The sequence below is a fragment of the Odontesthes bonariensis genome, chromosome 5 (assembly GCF_027942865.1).
Source record: "Odontesthes bonariensis isolate fOdoBon6 chromosome 5, fOdoBon6.hap1, whole genome shotgun sequence".
NCBI classification, from domain to species: Eukaryota; Metazoa; Chordata; class Actinopteri; order Atheriniformes; family Atherinopsidae; genus Odontesthes; species Odontesthes bonariensis.
Window position 1 is genome coordinate 37465432 of NC_134510.1, and position 19811 is coordinate 37485242.

Here is a 19811-nt window from a genome sequence, read left to right on the forward strand (position 1 = left end):
ACTGGCGACCGCATAACAGTAGTCTGACCTTCTATGGTCGGACGCAGTAACTCTAAAAATTAGTAGAACTTTAACATCATCCATGATAATCCTGATCAGTAGCCAAACAAACTGTAAACATAAGGCGCATGCATGACGTTAAGCATTTTCTGGCGCATAATGTGACGTTTAAGAACCTAAAACGCCGTTTCTCCCAGTTGACATGGCAACACATAACCGGCGTTATCAGAAATCTCCACTTTGGCCGGAGGTTTTAGAAATAATAATCGGTTTCTGTGATAAAAACGGGGTTTTGGTGTAAATGAGAGGCCAAACCGCAGGAAAATATCTGCGTCTTCCTATCGTGTAAACGGGGCCTCATACTAACTTTTTGAGTTAGTATGCGAGTTTGAGTAAGCGAGAAGTTCCCAGATGCATACTAGATTCTCCGAAATGTTGGGTATGCATCATGAGGTTACTACTCATACTCAAACTACCCAAGATGCAATGTAACGTGACGTCGCCGATCGTCATTTCCTGTCAAAACGGCAGTTTCAAGCTAGCTACAACGAGTGTAGGTTCACTTCCTGTTTTCAAAACAAAAGCACCAATTGTATCTTAATGGCTTTCCCTATGATAAAAGGCAACGGGTATTTTATTTTGTGAAAATAACCGGAAGTGCGTTGCTCACTGCGGCTAGCTTTAGTAGCGCCGAATTCGTGGGAACAAAATTGTAAACAGCCGGTATTTTGTCAGGTTTTCAACACGTTGGGGATCTAAACGACTACTTTCTCACCTGAAAATGTTTCAAATGTTGCTAAAGTTTACAGAGTTTAGAGCTTAAGAGAAATCAGCTTCAGGCCGGCTGATTTCGGCTCGGGCAGGAGCGAAATGCATTGTGGGTAAAGGCTCTGCATCCTGTCTGATCGATGAGTATGCAGAATGTAGTATGTGGTTTCGAACACAGCCTTAGTCTTTAACTGGACCTGCTTAGCAGAGCTGGAAGTAAAATAAGATTTCACATGATTTATTTGTGTGCATTTTAATGTCTTTACTCTGCTCTGATTCCCTGCACACTGTGCTGCACATATGATGTCATGACAGATAAATAAACTAAATATGATTTATTTCAGCAGCAAACGGAACGACAACAGAACAGAAGCTGCAGAAGGAGGAGAGTCTGTGCTGCCATGATCTCTCTTACACATCCAAATTTGCCCCTTGAGCTCGGCGGTGTCGTGTTACCCAGCCGGGAGATTTGCATGGAGCTCACCAGAGGGACCGCTTCTCTGTAGTTTACATCACGGGAGCTTGATTGAACCTGGTGGGGTTAGCGTGCACCAGAGATTCACACAAGGCTTGGATTTCATTAAATGATGAAGAGATCTCGGTCCGCTGGGAGGACACGGATCGGTCATGGGTGCATGCTTCACATGTCTTGGAAATAAGTCTTCATTGACAGAACATGATATCCAGTGGCGGTGACGTAACTGACGGATGGGCGTCGGTTATCCTCCCGCGAGCTAAAATTGATTTCCACAATTTCACGGTGACCTGCAGTGAATCATCCTTTGTCATGTGAGCACAACAGCGCGTGTAATCTGTGCCCATGTGTACCTGTACACCAGCACGCATGCTCGGCTGCAGCGTGGAAAATCACAAACAGCTCCATTGATAAATACTCTGAGCACAGAGGAGAGCCAAATTAGGCTCGGAGCGAAGCGTTGCTGCCATGAACTGCGGCGTGTTTACGGCCTGAAATCAGAGCAGGACCTCTGCCTGCTTCGTTTGAGAGTCGCAGCTTCACTTGTTCTCTGTGTGGGCACTGGAGAAGTTGGACTGTGTCACACTGAGTAATGAGAATCTCAGCTGGAGCAGCGATTATGTTTACTCAGACATTCTCCAGAGCAGCGGGGGAGATTTACTGAAGGGGTCTGCAGGGCTGTGAGAGCTCAGGGCTCGCCGAGCGAGTGGGAAACATTCACCCAAGCAGACGCTGCTCTGACATTTCTCTTTAGGATCTCCTTAAGTGTGATGTGGAGACGCATCTGAGACGTGAAGAGGCACAACACAGAATCCCACAATGCATTCAAATTAAAAAACAATGGCTGTGTTCGAAACCGCATACTTCTCATACTAACTTTTTGAGTTAGTATGCGAGTTTGAGTAAGCGAGAAGTTCCCGGATGCATACTTGATTCTCCGAAATGTTGGGTATGCATCATGAGGTTACTACTCATACTCAAACTACCCAAGATGCAACGTAACGTGACGTCGTCGATCGTCATTTCCTGTCAAAACGGCAGTTTCAAGCTAGCTACAACGAGGGTAGGTTCACTTCCTGTTTTCAAAACAAAAGCACCAATTGTATGGTAATGTCTTTCCCTATGTTAAAAGGCAACGGGTATTTTATTTTGTGAAAATAACCGGAAGTGCGATGCTCACTGCGGCTAGCTTTAGTAGCGCCGAATTCGTGGGACCAAAATTGTAAACAGCCGGTATTTAGTCAGGTTTTCAACACGTTGGGGATCTAAACGACTACTTTCTCTCCTGAAAATGTTTCAAATGTTGCTAAAGTTTACAGAGTTTAGAGCTTAAGAGAAATCAGCTTCAGGCCGGCTGATTTTGGCTCGGGCAGGAGCGAGATGCATTGTGGGTAAACACTCTGCATACTGTCTGATCGATGAGTATGCAGTATGGAAGTATATAGCGAGTGTGTAGTATGTAGTATGTAGTATGTAATATGCAGTATGTAGTATGCAGTATGCGGTTTCGAACACAGCCTCTGTAACTGACAGAGATTATGAAATCCACTGGTTAGATGTAGCAAAAGCGATGATGTCATTAAACTGTCCTTTTTAAATGATGCCTCGTCTTGTTTAGTGCACATTACCTCCACTCCTCTCTCTCCTTTCTACCCGGAGAGAATTTGTGAGAGTTGTGTGGAGTGTCAAACTAATATTCTTGTCTCTGCAACTTTGATTGCGTCTCTAATCAAAGTCCTTTGTTCCCACGGCCATAAGGCTTTTTAACAGTGACTGTTGAGTTCTTCTCAAATTGAATGATTCATTTCTTAAAATTTATTTAGTAATTTATTCTTATTATTCTTATTATTAGTTAGTAGTAGTATTTTTTTTTAGAATTGGTATTATTATTGTTGTTGTTAATATATCGTCATTGTAAATATTAAAAGATTTTTGAGCTACTTGACTAATTTGAATTTCCCCCATTGGGGGATGAATAAAGTATTTTTTTTAATTGTTTTCTATTCTATTCTAAAACGTGTTTCGGGGAACGACCCTGAGCTGAAATGAGTAAAACCAGCACTGAATGCCATTTTCGCAGATGGTGTTGACTTTGGATGGAATTCGACCCCCAAACCTCCAGTTGAACAATACACTCGGGGGGGAAAAAGAAGAATTTTCCCATCATATCAGAGTGCATTCCTCTGAAGAAATGCCAGCTCTCACACATGCATCGCTTTACATGCACACAGTGATGCAGATGCACATCCAGGTCACCGTCACATGCACAGTGCTCACGGTTCAGCTTTATTTATGGAGGAAATCTGATTTTTATACAATTTGAGGGAAGATTTTCCCAGTTTTTTACAACAGACGCACAAAGTGGGAGTAAAACACACAAATATGCTAAGCTGCAGCGTACAGGAAAGCTGTCCTCCCCTGATCTGAGTTATTGAGACCTTTAAAGGTAATCAGTCCCGTTTTATGTTGCTGCACTTGAACTCTCCACACTGTAGATAGCAGAGCCTGTTTTGTGTGACAATTAAATTCCTAAAATGTGAATAGTGCCCCAGATAGTGAGCCGTGACGTTTTGATAAGTGTAGGAACATTAAAGCTTTTTGGAGTTTTAGATTTCTAAATTAGATGTTTTTAAAATCAGAAAATAGGTTATTTTTATGCATAAAGACGATATCATTTGGGTTCTCGCATGTTGCTTTAAGAACAATAAACCCATTCGTTAATTATTGGACAAAGCAACAAATGTATCTACATGCAAATAAGCTTAAGTACGGAAGCCCAGAGCGGGATCACTGAGGTGTAAACGCCTGCTGAGCTGCAGTCGAGCCGGCTGTCTCCTTCAAACGGGCTGATATGAAAGTTATCTCTACAACACAAACAAACTGCAGTTTCAGCTGTTAGACCTCGACAGAAGTAAAATCTGATGCGTTGATCTATGTCGGGTTCTCCAAAATCTGACATTTTCAGCTTGAGTCCGTTCTTGGAGAGGCTTTAAGAACACGGAGAGACTGATCATGAGCGTTCAAGAAAAGAGAGTCATCTCATTATCTCGAAAACCATCACAAAAAGGTTTATAAGTACCACGTCCGCTCTGGGCTTAAGTCTGATATTAGATTTTGAATCTTAATGCAGCAGTTGACAGTTATTTGCATCCTTCCCAAAGAAAATGCAACCCTTTGTGTTCTGCTTTGTGTTAGCTGATCCTGCCATGCGTGCATGTAAGTGCATGTGGTCTTTGAAGAAAATGCTTAATGGAATGACTTTGTTTGGACAGCATCCGCTTGACATCGCTGCAGTTGTGACTCATGAATAATAAAATTAGCATTAGCCGCATATCTGTTGGCATATAAACAGAACTATGTGTACTTTTAACTCCAAACCCGAACTCACTGAGTGAGAACAAAGCAGAAAAGTGAAAGAAAACTGTTGAAAAAACCTGTCAGACGGGTCTTGATCTTGTAAAAGTCTCTTTTATAAGAGTCAGCAGAGTCATCATCCTCCTTATAAGGTGGCCGTTTAACGGTTTGTGTTGTCATGTAGCAAAGATATCACAAGTGAATGATGTCATCCTGCAGCAAAACGTTGGCGTGTCATCACTTAGCAGGAGCCTGGGTGAATGTTGACCCCAAGCCTCAACATGTAAGCAGCATCTCTGATGGAAGGGAAGTTAGTGAGGAAGATCAAGTGATGGTTTATTTCCCCTTGAGTTCTGTTCAGCTGTGCATATGATACCTGAAAGTGTTTTATTTTAAATTGATTAATTAATGATAATTTTTTTTTTTTTGGAATGATTTTATTGCCTTCTTGTGATTTTATGTAGCTGTAAAGCACTTTGAATTGTCTTGCCTTGCCTTTTCAGTTTAGTTTTGACTCAGACGGTCTCAGAACGGTTTAGGCCCAGAATGCATCTGTGATGTGTTCAGAGAATATAAAGCCAGCAGAGCTCTTAGATCCAAGGACTCAGGTCAGCTGGTCCAGTCCAGAGTCCAGACTAAACATGGAGAAGCAGCATTTAGCTGTTATGCTGCAAACAAGTGGAACAAACTGCCAGTGGAGATTAAACTTTCACCAAATGGAGACATTTTTAAATCCAGGTTAAAGACATTTCTGTTCTCATGTGTCTATGCATGAAATCTGCACGATATCTTTTAACTTATCTGGACTGTTGCTTGTTTTTAAATTCATTTAAATGATTTTATTTGTTTGTCTTTATATTCTTTTAATCATTTTAATTATTTGATCTGTTCCTCTTTATGTTATTTTATGTATTTTAATGCTTCTTCCACTCCCTGCTGCAATGCTTTTATTTTATGTGAAGCACTTTGAACTGTTTTATACAAGAAATGTGCTACAAATAAATTTGATTTGATAAAAAAAAAGAGAAGTGTAGCGTGCCTCCATTTATGAACTATTCTTTACATTCACGAATGAAAACAGCCCTCAGAGTGTTCAGTATGAAAACATCAGGCCCCTCTCCTCTTTCCCACAACTCAATAGCTCAACACACAGGCATCCGAGGAAGTATAGTCTCTGATTCTGCCAGAAAACTACTGCGTTACAGCCGAGCCAAGGAGAAGGAGCAGAAAGAGGGGAGGAAGGAGACGCATAAAGACAGCTTAAGTGAGGGTTGGTGTAAAGAGGCAACGGAAGGGGAGACTTGCAGGAGAAGAGAACGGGGTAACATTTTCCATTTCCCCTTCCCATCCTCCCCCTGTCAGGACATCAGCCGTTACCCGTTAAAGCTAATTTGAGCTCTCTGCAGAAGAATGAGGGGGGGGGGGAACAGAGGAGGAAGGCTGTGGACTATTGACCCAGCTGACTGCGAAGAAACGGGGGGATGATGGTAGTGGAAAACTTTGATTTCCATTAGGTGAATAGCAGCCCTGTGAAATATGGCTCTGGATCCACGATCCACATTGTTGTTGGACGAAAATATTGGAAGATTTCAGGCTGGGGGAAACTGACTTTGACTCACTACCTCAAATAACTGTTTATATAATCATTTCTGTGGACTCGAGCGCTCTGAAAGAAGTCGAAATGGAGCAGCAGCGGGTTTTATGTGCTCTGGAGCACAGTGAGGGCTTTCACTTTTATCACCACTGACTGCTTTATTTCCTTCCTTGAGAGAACGTCTCCGCGTAATTAAGAAAAGCTGTTGTGAAATTACAACTATTATGACTATTTAGTAAACGAGAGACGAAGGTGCAGCTCGGAGTCCTTCTGGACCGTTAAACCTGTTTCTGGGCCGAGGTGGTGACTCATTGATGCTGTTACGCCGCCTTGCTGTTTCCATTGCAAAGGCCTTCTGTGTGATGAAGCACTGTATTCAGAGATCAACCACTTGGCCGGTTGTCATTTCCTGTTGTGCACGTGAAGTATAAACAGTACCAGTCAAAGGTTTACTTCATATGAATGTGTGTGGAGCCGCGGAGAGGAGAGGGATGAATCTGAAACGATGGGAAAAGGCTGCTTCATACCGCTGGAGCAGTCGTGGCCTCGCCAGCCTCCCTCACACTGGCAGCGGTCCGGAGCGACACACCGGCCGTGGACGCACTCCCTGGTGCAGCGGGCTGTCGACGAGAAGCATTAATAGTTCATATGATTTAACACACAAGCAGCAACACAAACTCAAATCACAGATTATTAAAGGCTGCATTCACATTGTCTACACTGAGAAACAGGTGCGCAGTGATACGAAGGGAGAGAAAATAGGGCCAAGCGGTTGTGAGGTCTGACTTTTTCCTGGAGAACGATTTTGTGATGCAAATGTATTACTCTTTTGAACGCATATTGTTTTGAGAAGCAAAACGCTTTATTTTTTAAACCCCAGCCAACTAGCCGGACTACCTTCGTCAACACCAAAACGAGGCTGGAACTCTGCTCACAGGATGCAGCAGGGGGTAAGAAGATGGCTGTGTTCGAAACCGCATACTTCTCATACTAACTTTTTGAGTTAGTATGCGAGTTTGAGTAAGCGAGAAGTTCCCGGATGCATACTAGATTCTCCGAAATGTTGGGTATGCATCATGAGGTTACTACTCATACTCAAACTACCCAAGATGCAACGTAACGTGACGTCACCGATCGTCATTTCCTGTCAAAACGGCAGTTTCAAGCTAGCTACAACGAGGGTAGGTTCACTTCCTGCTTTCAAAACAAAAGCACCAATTGTACCGTAATGGCTTTCCCTATGATAAAAGGCAACGGGTATTTTATTTTGTGAAAATAACAGGAAGTGCGTTGCTCACTGCGGCTAGCTTTAGTAGCGCCGAATTCGTGGGAACAAAATTGTAAACAGCCGGTATTTAGTCAGGTTTTCAACACGTTGGGGATCTAAACGACTACTTTCTCACCTGAAAATGTTTCAAATTTTGCTAAAGTTTACAGAGTTTAGAGCTTAAAGGAAATCAGCTTCAGGCAGGCTGATTTCGGCTCGGGCAGGAGCGAAATGCATTGTGGGTAAACGCTCTGCATGCTGTCTGATCGATGAGTATGCAGTATGTGGTTTCGAACACAGCCAATGTTCATAAACGATATTGCATCTATGGGATGTCATACAGCTTCATGTCAAAAGAGGCGAACTATCCCTTTAATGCTCAATTCCAATTGTTTGCGTGGTTGTTCACATTATAATTTAAAACGAGCGCCATCAGACTCCAGGGTCTTCAGCGCCCAATTTTTTTTTGGGCCAATTTTGCCTGCAGTGTGAACGTAGCCTAAGTTTATATTTGGAACTAGCCAAATACAGAAGTGCGGAAGAGAGCAGAAAATACGTGAGCAGGAGATTAAAAATCTAATATATTCTCAGTCTAACTCCTAATTAAAACTGTGTCAATCAAAGTGGCTAATGATGGCTTAAATAAGACACGAGTGAGGAATAAATCAGGAATAGGCTGCTAATAAAAGATGGATGTAGTTACTCACTTTAGTGAAATACCAATCATAGCCTCTAGGGACAGCTTAAAATCCTCTCCAGTTGCATTAGACTCCCATTCAAATAATGTTATCTCATGAAAAAAATGTCCAAACAAGCCATTTTGGTGCCATAAGCTTGATTCACTTGTTTGGATAAACTGGTCCTTCTGAAACAACTCTACGTGTGAAAAAGCTTTACACCTTGCAGGTAGTCCTGGAGTCTGTTCTCCAAGCATTTTTGGTTTTTAAATATTTAAACAGAGCCCAGGAAATGAATGCATTGTGCAGGTGTTATAATGTTGTTATAACACATTCCCTCACAAAGTTTTCAGTAAGAAAACTGACGTTTTGCTGAGATGTGCTATAAGATAAATGCAGGAGCAAAGATGGCGTCCTCAGTTTGAATGAAGTAATAAAATAAAACCAAAAGATGTTCAGTTTGCAGCGATATAAAACAGAAATGCAGCCATTTAAAACCAGTTTCCCATTCTGACGTTTGCTTTCTGTTTTAAAGTTGAAGCACTTTGTGTGAGCAGAGCTGTTTGGTAAATCAAAGATCTCTTCAGCTGTACTCCCTCTGAATGTATTCCAGCCATCGCAGGCGGCGTTTAAGCTGCCAGCGCAACAGCTGGGCTCAACTATGCAGCTCAGAGCCGCAGTGCTGAGATGCCATTCATACTCTTACGCTGCTTTCAGCTGCCAACATCATAAATGATTCAATTCATTTATTCGATTCAAGCCTACATTTATGACTGAGACTAATAATTTGCCACAAATATCTTAATTTTCTGTCACAGAATGAGGAGTTTGTCCTGCTGAGAGTTTTTCCCTTTTCATTCAAGCACAATAAACAATCCCGTGACTGATTGTTTCCTCCTCCTCACTGTGGATACGGGAGGATGGCGCTCTGGGGATCCAACGTGTCATCACACGAAGGAGGTAAAGTATGATTATATGTAATTATATGTGTTTGGAATAATTAAAAACAGCACTTTGTACTGAAAGCAGCTTTAAAGTAAAGATGACATGTTGATGAGAGACGCTTTAATTTCAAACTCAAAACAGCGATCAGCGGGCTCCATCTTGGCTTTTCAGAGCAATCTGAGGCTTTTGTGTTTGGCGACAAAAGAAAAAAACTGCTGCTCTTTGAGGTGCCTCACACTAAAGAAGCATACATGCATATTATCTCTGCTGCACGGCAAGCATTTATCTCCAGACTGTCACATGTTCAAGCACAAAGAGAGGAAACCTTGTTATTACCATCAAGCATCTCTCAGATCACCCGCGGATGTTTGGAAAGGTTTGTGAAGCAAGAAAGGCTGCGCTTGGTTTCTCTTTATCTATGTATATCGCTGCTGACAGTCAGCTATAACAGCTCGTTGGCAAACTATAGACACCTGTATCAGTGGGATAGATTCAAATAACACTTTCAAACAAATGATCTGATCTGTTTTACTTCTGCACTTTAGTTGGCATGTAAATTGTTGGTATAAGTAACCAGAGAAGGGGACTCAAGTCACTGTGACTTGGACTCGAGTCGACTCGAGTCTCTGTTTTGATGACTTGTGACTTGACTTGACATAAAGACTTGAGACTCGACTCGGCACTTGACTTGACTTGAGATATGATGACTTGAATGACTTGAGTGTTAAGCATCTAGCATAACTTCGAACTTTGTTCGTCATCTGAAGATCCATTCTGACCAGTAAGTGCTCGTCAAATTGGCTAATATTATCCTGTTAGCCTAGTCGGTAGTTAGCTAACATTAGCTTGATATGATACGGGGGGGACAAGTTGGACACATTGGCCAATGATGTTTACTGACAGTTACTTATATCTTTGTGTTTTCACTTTATTAAGATCAGATTCTGCTGGTAAAATTGCAATAATAAGGTGACTTGACTTTGACTTGACTTGCCCAAGAAAAAATTACTTGAGACTTGGTCCCATCTCTGTAAGTAAGTAAGAAGTATTGTTTATAAGGGACATTATTCCAATCCATGCAGCCTATCCCAGCTGCCATTGGGCAGAGGGATGGGTTGCCAGTCCATCACAGAGCCGAGACAAAGACAAACAACTAAACTCACACTTAGGATCAATTTGGAACCACCAATTAACCTGACAAGCAAGTTTTAGGGCAAAGTACCCACACATGCAAGGGGAGGACATGCAGACTCCATACAGGAAGTGGATATTCAAACCAGGAACCTTCTTGCTGTGAGGCACCAACCACGACACCACCGAACACTTTCATCTCTCCTTTTTATATAGCACTTTATTTAGTAATGCAGACTGTTTTGATATAACAAGCTGACCAACCTCAATGTTTTACATACTTTATGTTACATTTATGTCCATATAATTGCTTTACTCATCAAATCCTTTACCAGGGCTCTGGTTTGGCTGTAGAGTGCCGGTTTAAATGTTTCTGGGCTGGGCATGTTAATGTTTCTTAATCATTGGGCTGGGCAATGAATACAATTTTTAATCTAATTAATCACATGATTTCCCTGATTAATCACGATTAATCGCATTTGTACGCAAAATCCAAAAATGAATCGTAAAGTAGCGTATAGCTTTTAGCATTTAGTTTTATTTTAAATGTGCTGCCATATGAATGAAAGTGCCATAACATTTGTTGTGCAAACACACTTTTAACATCAGCATCTTTCTGTAGTTTTTATGTAGAAGCCTCGCTCCACTGTCTGTTTCCTTGAATGACTTGCTGCTATCAGTTGTGTGTTTTGCCTTTAAGTGATATTTTAGACTGGAACTACTACGCTGAGAAGACAATTCAACTTGGCAGTGTTTACAGATGACTTTGGTTCTGTCGACTCCGCCGCCTGGAAGAACTTTAAAATGAAAATGGCCGAGTAAAAGTTCCGTACCCTTCTCCATGTTTGGTGGATCCGCCGATTACTTTCTTTTCCTGTTCCACAGCAGACAGCAACAGACTTTTACAAAATAAAAGCCTGTTACCAACAGATTTTTACAAAATAAAAGCCTGTGAGCGACAGACTTTTACAATAATTAAATAAATAATAAAACAGGGGTGGTCCGTGGCGTAGTGGATTGAGCAGGTGCCCCATGTACAGAGGCTATAGTCCTCGCTGCAGCTGGCCCCGGTTCCAGTCCCGCATGTGACGGCCCTGTGCTGCGTGTCGTTCCCCCTCTCTCTGCCCCCTGCATTAAAAGTGCTCCTGGTTAAAATGCTTATCGTGGACCACAGTTCATATAAATGATGCAGGTCGGGTCCTGAGCTGCACAACTAGCAAAGCGCCACCACTGACTTCAACAGACGCTTAACTGACAAAACAAAAAACTGCTGAAATGATGTAAAAATCCTTAAAAGCAAACACATTCGATACGTTTTAGTTTCAAATTCCAGCGATGACATACGTAGCACGCAAAGCTGCAGTGGAAATCAAACCCGTAATTTTGGTCATTCATGTGCCGCCCGCTGCTCAAACTGACTGTGGAAACAAGGAAAAAGCAGCTGCTCGCTGAGAGTAATGAGAGTGAGTTACTGTGTGAAGAAACGGGACGTTGTTTCATGACAAACCGCAACCGTCAACAGAGCTTTGCCCCTGCCGTATATCACTGCTGATAGTATTCTGCAGTTTCATCAAACCCGGAGTCGGGCTGGGTGGTTTCCACAGGGTGTCGGTGCATGTTGCTTTGAGAACATGCACCAGTGTGACAGAGATTCAGCTCATGCAGCTGTTACTGCATGATGCCAGTTTAGAGTTGTTTATGGAAAATAATCACATGACAACGGTCCCTGTAAACATGGAGACTGACCTCTCTCGATTTTCTTCTCGTATACGACTTTTTATGTGTTTTCTCCATCAGTGTTTTGTTCCAAATTGGAGGCCATTACTGTGTTTATCAAAGCCATGTGTGACAGAGCCCCAACCGCCACATGTTGGCAGTGAAAACGTCCCTGATATGCATTTCCTGTTGAGTAAAATCTAAAAAATGTCTCTCAAATTCTCATAATAACTGGGTAAAAATAGTTTTGTGTTTGGTCACTTCAGCTGGAACGTCAACTCTGACCTCAAAATCCAACATGGCCAGTTGTGTTGATGTGTTGGGAAGGAGTTTAGACTGGGGCTGGGCGAGTTAACTCGTTAGTTTACTCGGCCATTTTCATTTTAAAGTTCTTCCAGACGGCGGAGTCGACAGAACCAAAGTCATCTGTAAACTCTGCCAAGTTGAATTGTCTTCTCAGCGTAGTAGTTCCAGTCTAAAATATCACTTAAAGGCAAAACACACAACTGATAGCAGCAAGTCATTCAAGGAAACAGACAGTGGAGCGAGGCTTCTACATAAAAACTACAGAAAGATGCTGATGTTAAAAGTGTGTTTGCACAACAAATGTTATGGCACTTTCATTCATATGGCAGCACATTTAAAATAAAGCTAAATGCTAAAAGCTATACGCTACTTTTGGATTCATTTTTGGATTCTGCGTACAAATGCGATTAATCGGGATTAATCAGGGAAATCATGTGATTAATTAGATTAAAAGTTTTAATCGTTGCCCAGCCTTAGTTTAGACAGTTGAAAGGTTTCCACGGGTACTTACGGACACATTTGTCTCCACTCTCGTAGTAGCCTGGGCAGCACTGGTATCTCCGGCGGTAATCGGTCTTCACCGCCTGCCTGTAGGCCGTTTTGTAGGTGATCCTGAAAGAATTACGCAGTCAGACACGATGCTCTGACTTGTCCACTGGCAGGAACGGGAAATCATGCCGCTGCTACCTGTGGCGCGTGCATCTGTAGGCGGTCCGGGGGTCCGAGCAGGGCTCCTCTGTCACATGATCGTAAGGATGAGAGTAGGACTCTTTGACTGAGGTTGTGAAGCTGAAAACAATTCACAATCAGAGGAGAGTTTTCATTCTGTACAGACCAGAGGTGGGTAGTAACAAGTTACATTTACTTGAGTAAGTTTTTGAAAACATTATACTTCTAGGAGTAGTTTTAAATCTCTATACTTTTTACTTTAACTTGAGTAGATGTGTGCAGCAGAAACTGTCCTCTTACTCCGCTACATTAGGCTACAATGAGCTGGTTACTTTTCTTCTTACCTCTTTGGTATTCTACGCCTCATTATTTTTATCCCCCCGCGTACGCCTCATTTTAATGTTTTATTCTGACAGAGAGAGAGAGACTTCCGCCAAAGGCTCTACCACCTGACTGTGTTCCACCAATCAGACGCAGCCGTGCAGTCTGGTCACGTGACCATACTCAATCTCAGCGGCGGGACGGGTTAGCTGTAGCATTAGCAGTCGTAGCAAACAAACAAAGAAACAGATGAAAAATGTCAGAACCAACGGTGGGAAATGAAGACGCAGACGAGGCCTCATACTGAAAGCATGTTTACCTTACAAAGAGTGAGAAACAGCAGCTACATTATGTGTCTTCTGTGGCAACCAAAACAGACGCACATTTCAGCAGAAACTCAACATCTAACTTGAGGAAACATGTAGCGCTAAGTTTACTAAATTCGTTTTTCCCCCCATGGATAGGTGAATGTTTGTTTTTTAGGTTACATATGGGTTACATATGTTTTAAACATTTCCTAAGTCTCTTATATTTTTTTATTGTAGTTCTTGAATTTACCTGGATTATTTTAATTTAAGCTATTTTGTTCATTAATTAATTAATTTTATCAATTGGATGAACTCTAATTAGCCTAAAGATGATTTTTGAGTATTTTTTACTCTTACTCAAGTAATTATTTGGATGATACTTTTTACTTTTACTTGAGTCATATTATTCTGAAGTAACAGTACTTTTACTTGAGTATAATTTTTGGCTGTTCAACCCACCTCTGGCAACGACCAATTGAATCACCTGTAAAGGACACATCTTTAATGATTCTTTATGATTTCTTTCCACTTTAATCCTGACGTATCTCAACAACATTCAGACTCACTTTAACTATTATTTCTATTTACTTCAGAATAAATAGTGAAAATAGTGAAAATAGTTAAATAGTTAAATATAGTTAACTGGCAGAAGCGCAAAATGCAATAGGAAAATCGATTGAAAAGCACTTCACGAACCAAAAATTACAAAAATGCCCTGTTTTGGAGATAGATTGATAGATAAATACTTTATTAATCCCAATTTGGGAAATTGTTTTGTTGCAGCAGCATACAGTAAAGATATGAAAACAATAAAAGCCTCATAACTCAGCCATTTATCATCACAGAGACCTCATTCAAAGTTTATATGGGACAGGACACTCTCAACTTCAATTAAGCTAAACTTTTTTTTATATAGGACGGGCAGTAGATTGGCACCCATCAAAATTTCTTCAGAAATAATTAAAGTGAAATAGTTAAAGTGAAAATTTTATCTATTTATATTTATTATTGTTTTTGGTGAAATGTCCAAACTCCCACACCATGAACTGTAACCCTGACTTCTGTACCACTACCAGAAAAATTCTCCACTTATCCTGTGAAATATTTCAGCATCTGCTGTATAGATTAGATGAATATAAGCGGAGACGTTCCCAGATGATGAAGCCAAATGATTTTGATAATTCACATGTTTGTGGTTTTGAAAGGAATGTTTCAGCAACCATCAGAAGCTTTGTCATGAAATCTGGCACAAAGATCAGTGGCGTCATCGGGTCAGTTTTGCTGCATTTTGAAAAAGACTGTTTCGATGCCGTTACTTTTCTCCTTTGACCTGCTCATTCACAGTAGCAGTCAAAAGTTTCTCCCAATAATCACTTTTAACCGCATGTTTCAGATGGTCTCAAACGGCCATCGCCTTCAAGTCAACGTGCACCAGACGTGAAAACGCGATCACTTGATGCGATAACTGCAGCAGCTGTTTGCTTGTCGCAGTCGAAGGGGCCTCACCTCTCCCACAAACTGCACACATTGGGGTCTCTTGGGTCCAGGGAGCAGCTAAGACCAATCAGGAGGCCGAAAAAAGGCAGGACAGCAGAGCTGTGCAGAGTCGGCATGGTCCTGAGGGGGGAAGAAAGAAAGAGAGAAAGAGAAGATATTTACAGAGGACTGCAAAATCGCTTTAGTGTGGACAGAAAGAGGCCAAATTTCTATTGTTTTAACAGATCAGAAGACAGAAGAGGCTGCATTTTTGTACATTAAATGGCATTTACAGTCCTTTTTTTATAATCTGTAAAGCAATAATGCACGAAAAGGTGACATATTTGTGTAGTTTTTAGAGACGTCTGTGCAGCCTCTTAAACGAAACCAGCTTTGTTCACTGTGGAAAACATTCTCCAACTTGAGATTTGCATTAATTGCTTTGGTTTTAATTTTCTGCAATCAACGGTTCACAGTGTGGTGGATGGAAAGATTTTTGCTGTTTACCAACAGCATAAAGTGCAGTTAAGATTTACCCTCCGACCATAAAAGAGTTCATTAAGTGCTCTGTAGAAGTGGGGCGAAGAGCCAGAATGGAGCGTAACGCGGTCTGCTCCCTGCTGAGCTCCAGCAGCGTCTCAGCAGAGAACATAAAGCTCAGCTTCAGCAGTCGCCCCGACAGCTGGCAGCAAAGATGGAGAGCGTCACGGAGAGAGAATACGAGACGGCGAAAGGCTGATCGGACGCAAGAAACGTGACTCCCATCTTAAACCTGACGCCTATCAATCAGTGCAGAGAAGCCTCCACACGACTCTGCCGTCCTCTTCTGCACTCCGGCAGCATCTGGATCCCATCAGAGAACCGGCCAAACAAAGTGTCCCGGCACGGGAATCCAGTTAGGCTCCAAGGGAGCTGAAGGGAGACCGTTTATTTCTGCATTTTTTATCCCTTAAAATATCCGTGGAAATGAGCAGGGGTTCAGCAGGCCAGTCGGGTGAGCCTTGTGGTGAAAGTATCGTGGGAATGTAACGGCGCGTCTTGAGAATGGGGACATCGTGTTGACATGGGATCGCTCACTGTTTTCTCACCAAGTCCCTGTGACGCAATTGATGCACCACGAGCCCTTGTGTCTTCTGCTCGTGGCCTTGGAGATTACTGACATGCTGGGACAGTGACATGATGGACTGAGGGGGATTACCTTCAGTCAAGAGGCTCATTTTAAAAACATCTCAGATATCTCAGTAGGATTATCTTTCTTACTGCAAACAGTTTTATCTTCAAGCACCAAAGTTTAATCAAATTTTACACTGGAAAAAAATCAAAGTCTTACCAAGTATATTTGTCTAATTTCTAGTCCAAATATCTCATTACACTTAATATAAGACACAACTGCCTAACAAGTACTATTTCAGCCAGATATAGGGACTTGTTTGAAGACAATACATCTTGAATATCTTGTTAAGTGAAAAAGTCTTGAAAACAAATTGTTTTGAGTCACATATCATATGAAACAAGCTTTTTTTTCCATTTGAAGAGGTTTTTAAGCTAATTTCAAGATCACTTTTAACTCCAAAGTCCTAAATATCACATCTTATTTCAAGAAATCTTGACAAGCCGATTTTCAGTAGTTCCATTGGCAGATTTTTTTGCTTATTTCAAGCAAAAACGTCTTTTATTTGTTGTTTTTTTACTTATTTTTGGAGGGGCATTTTTTCCAGTGTACAGATTGAAACCTAAACTTCACTTTTTTTAAGTCATTTTAACCAAGACTGAGCACAAACATACTAAATGCTCACATTCGTCTCACAGCAAAGCCTTCTTATTTACAGACAGACTCTGATGACACGATGCTGTAGCACGAGGTCGTTTACATTGAATGAAAACTAAGGGATGAGAAAAGTTGTAAAGGTTAAATCGTGGTTTTGTGCCAAAGGGATTTATAATAAAAACAGGTTTTCTCATTTTTCGGTTCCCCACACATAGTTCAGAGTTGTACACCCTGCAGGCTGTCTGTGCAGCAAGCATGCTGTAAGTATGTGCCAGAAAAGTAAACTGGAGGCTCGTTTCAGGCACCATATGTTATAATGGTTGCACTGTATCCCACTTCATTTGCCCTGTTCTGGGAAGCAGCTGCAAAGTCTTTGCTCGATAACGATACGATAACGATACGATAACGATCCGATAGCGATCCAATGACAATCCGATACCGATCTGATAAGGATCCGATACCGATCCGATAAAGATCCGATAGCGATCCAATGACGATCCGATACCGATCTGATAAGGATCCGATAAAGATCCGATAAAGATCCAATAACAATCCAATGACGATCCGATAGCGATCCAATACAGAAAAACAGTGTGGGATTATGGTAACAAACGGTACTTTTCATTGTGTGGAAAAGGCTGGGATCATTCTTTTTGTGCACGGCAACATCAGACTTGACAAACTTTCTTTCCTATTTTTTTATAAAAACAAATAAACAGATATAAATGTACTGAATTACTTATTTATTTAATAATTGTGCATCAGTAAAACCATCTTAACCTTAAAAATATAACAAGTGTAACTGGTTCTGTCGGTGCAATTAGGGATTCACAATCCAATGTGAAACAAAATAAATATTAGATAATAAAGGAGCTGAAATCGAGAAAAAAAAACAATAGCTTCACTAGCTTGGTTGGTAGACTTTCAAAATAAATAGCAATCAGCTCTTTATATAGTTTAGTGCTAATGGGAATTAAACATCCATTAAAAAAAGCATCTGAACAAAACAATAGCTTCTGTAGCTCGGTAAAAACTATATTTGTTAGTTTTTACCGAGCAACAGAAGCTATTGTTTTGTTCAGATGCTGGATCGGCCCATTGTCACAATACCCGATGTAGAATTTTATTCAATATCGGTACCGATACCGATACAAATATCGGATCTGTGCACCCGTACTGTCTTGTTGTCTGTCAGAACTCAGGGAAAAACAAGGCAGTCCTCGCTGTGCATGTGTGGAAACGTGTAGATTTCATAGAAGGACACAGGGTGCAGAAGCCTTTGGATTAACCTTTGCAGTTCCCCCCAAACGGGGCAGGAACATGCGCACAAAATGACAATCCAATAGTTATCGATTCGTCTCACACTGAACCAAAAGTGTCACGACTGTGCAGGAGTCAGTTCAAAACAGTTGAATCGTCCTCTGGGGACCATCAATGCCCATTCAAAAGAAACTTTTGGCTAATTTATTTCAGTCTCGACCTAATAGGAAGGCCAACATTTTGTCAGGTCCACTAAACAGACCAGCACTGCCATCCTGAGAGCCAGGCTGCAACCTTGACTTGATGAAACTTTATGATTCGTGTGTTTGATTCCAGTCGTTTCCATTGCATCAGTCCACTGTCCAGCCACATCCTGTTTCTGACCATGTCTGCTTCATGTCTTTTTCGTTTGTGGCTTTGTCTTTCTTCCACTTTTCATACGCATATTTGCATTTTAATTCAACGTGCTGGTATCAGGAAATTTTCTGAGGTGGCTTTTTATAACCGCTCCAGCTCCAGCTCAGCTGTTTTTCAAATTCTAATCTGGAGAAAACATCCCAGAATCAGCAAGTCAGGCCAAAAACTGGCTTTAGCCTTTAAGGATGAGGGATACTTTTAAATATAGCCAGTCACGAAAGTGGGGAAGCAGCATGAACATCACCGGTGTGCTATCTGAAGAAGGATAAAAAAGAAAGATTCTACAGACTGAGCTAAAGCCGACAATGTCGTGGCGCCTTGTTCATCAATAACTGGACAATATAAGGAAATGGAAAGCCTAAAATTCCCTGAAATGGCATGTGAGATGCCAGCTATGATTTGAATGATACAGACAACAAATCTCTTGTGAATAACGGAGAGTTTTGAGCATGCGCCTTTGTCCAAACTTATAAATTAGGATATGGTAATCACTTTTTTTGTCTTTATTACACACTGAAAGAGCAGACGGAGCTCCTCGTTATGTTGAAATCAATAATATGTGATTATGTGATGTGAAAAGCAGCTTGCAAAGGGTCAGCAGACAGCAGAATGACGGAGCAGCTCTTACCGGCACCCAGAACATGTACACAGGCATTCAATTCTCTGGAATATTCTCTGCTACTTTCACCCGCTGATGTTCCTGAGACTGTTTTGGAAAATCTCAGCAGAAAATGGGCAAAACATTTAATGGACAATTGTGTTCGACCGTGCCACTGCATGTCAGGACTCTGGTGCATGTCAGGACTCTAGTGCATGTCAGGACTCTGGTGCATGTCAGGACTCTGGTGCATGTCAGGATTCTGGTCCATGTCAGGACTCCGGTGCATGTCAGGACTCTGGTGCATGTCAGGACTCTGGTGCATGTCAGGACTCTGATGCATGTCTGGACTCTGGTGCATGTCAGGACTCTGATGCATGTCTGGACTCTGGTGCATGTCAGGACTCTGGTGCATGTCAGGACTCTGATGCATGTCAGGACTCTGATGCATGTCAGGACTCTGATGCATGTCAGGACTACGGTGCATGTCAGGACTCTGGTGCATGTCAGGACTCTGATGCATGTCAGGACTACGGTGCATGTCAGGACTCTGGTGCATGTCAGGACTCTGGTGCATGTCAGGACTCTGATGCATGTCAGGACTACGGTGCATGTCAGGACTCCGGTGCATGTCAGGACTACGGTGCATGTCAGGACTCTGGCGCATGTCAGGACTCTGGTGCATGTCAGGACTCTGATGCATGTCTGGACTCTGGTGCATGTCAGGACTCTGGTGCATGTCAGGACTCTGATGCATGTCA

General features: G+C 41.8%; 1 protein-coding gene across 3 annotated transcripts in view; it reads right to left on the reverse strand.

The window, feature by feature from the left end:
* Positions 1 to 19811, reverse strand: part of pear1 (platelet endothelial aggregation receptor 1) — a 79806-nt gene that overhangs the window by 23425 nt on the left and 36570 nt on the right. For all 3 annotated transcript variants that reach the window (XM_075466307.1, XM_075466306.1, XM_075466308.1), the window contains exons 2-5: positions 15038 to 15148; positions 12921 to 13022; positions 12745 to 12845; positions 6719 to 6811 (exon numbers count right to left, since the gene is read on the reverse strand). In XM_075466307.1, coding sequence (XP_075322422.1) covers positions 6719 to 6811; positions 12745 to 12845; positions 12921 to 13022; positions 15038 to 15144 — 403 coding nt within the window. In that variant the 5' untranslated portion in view covers positions 15145 to 15148. The remainder of the gene's footprint in view (positions 1 to 6718; positions 6812 to 12744; positions 12846 to 12920; positions 13023 to 15037; positions 15149 to 19811) is intronic.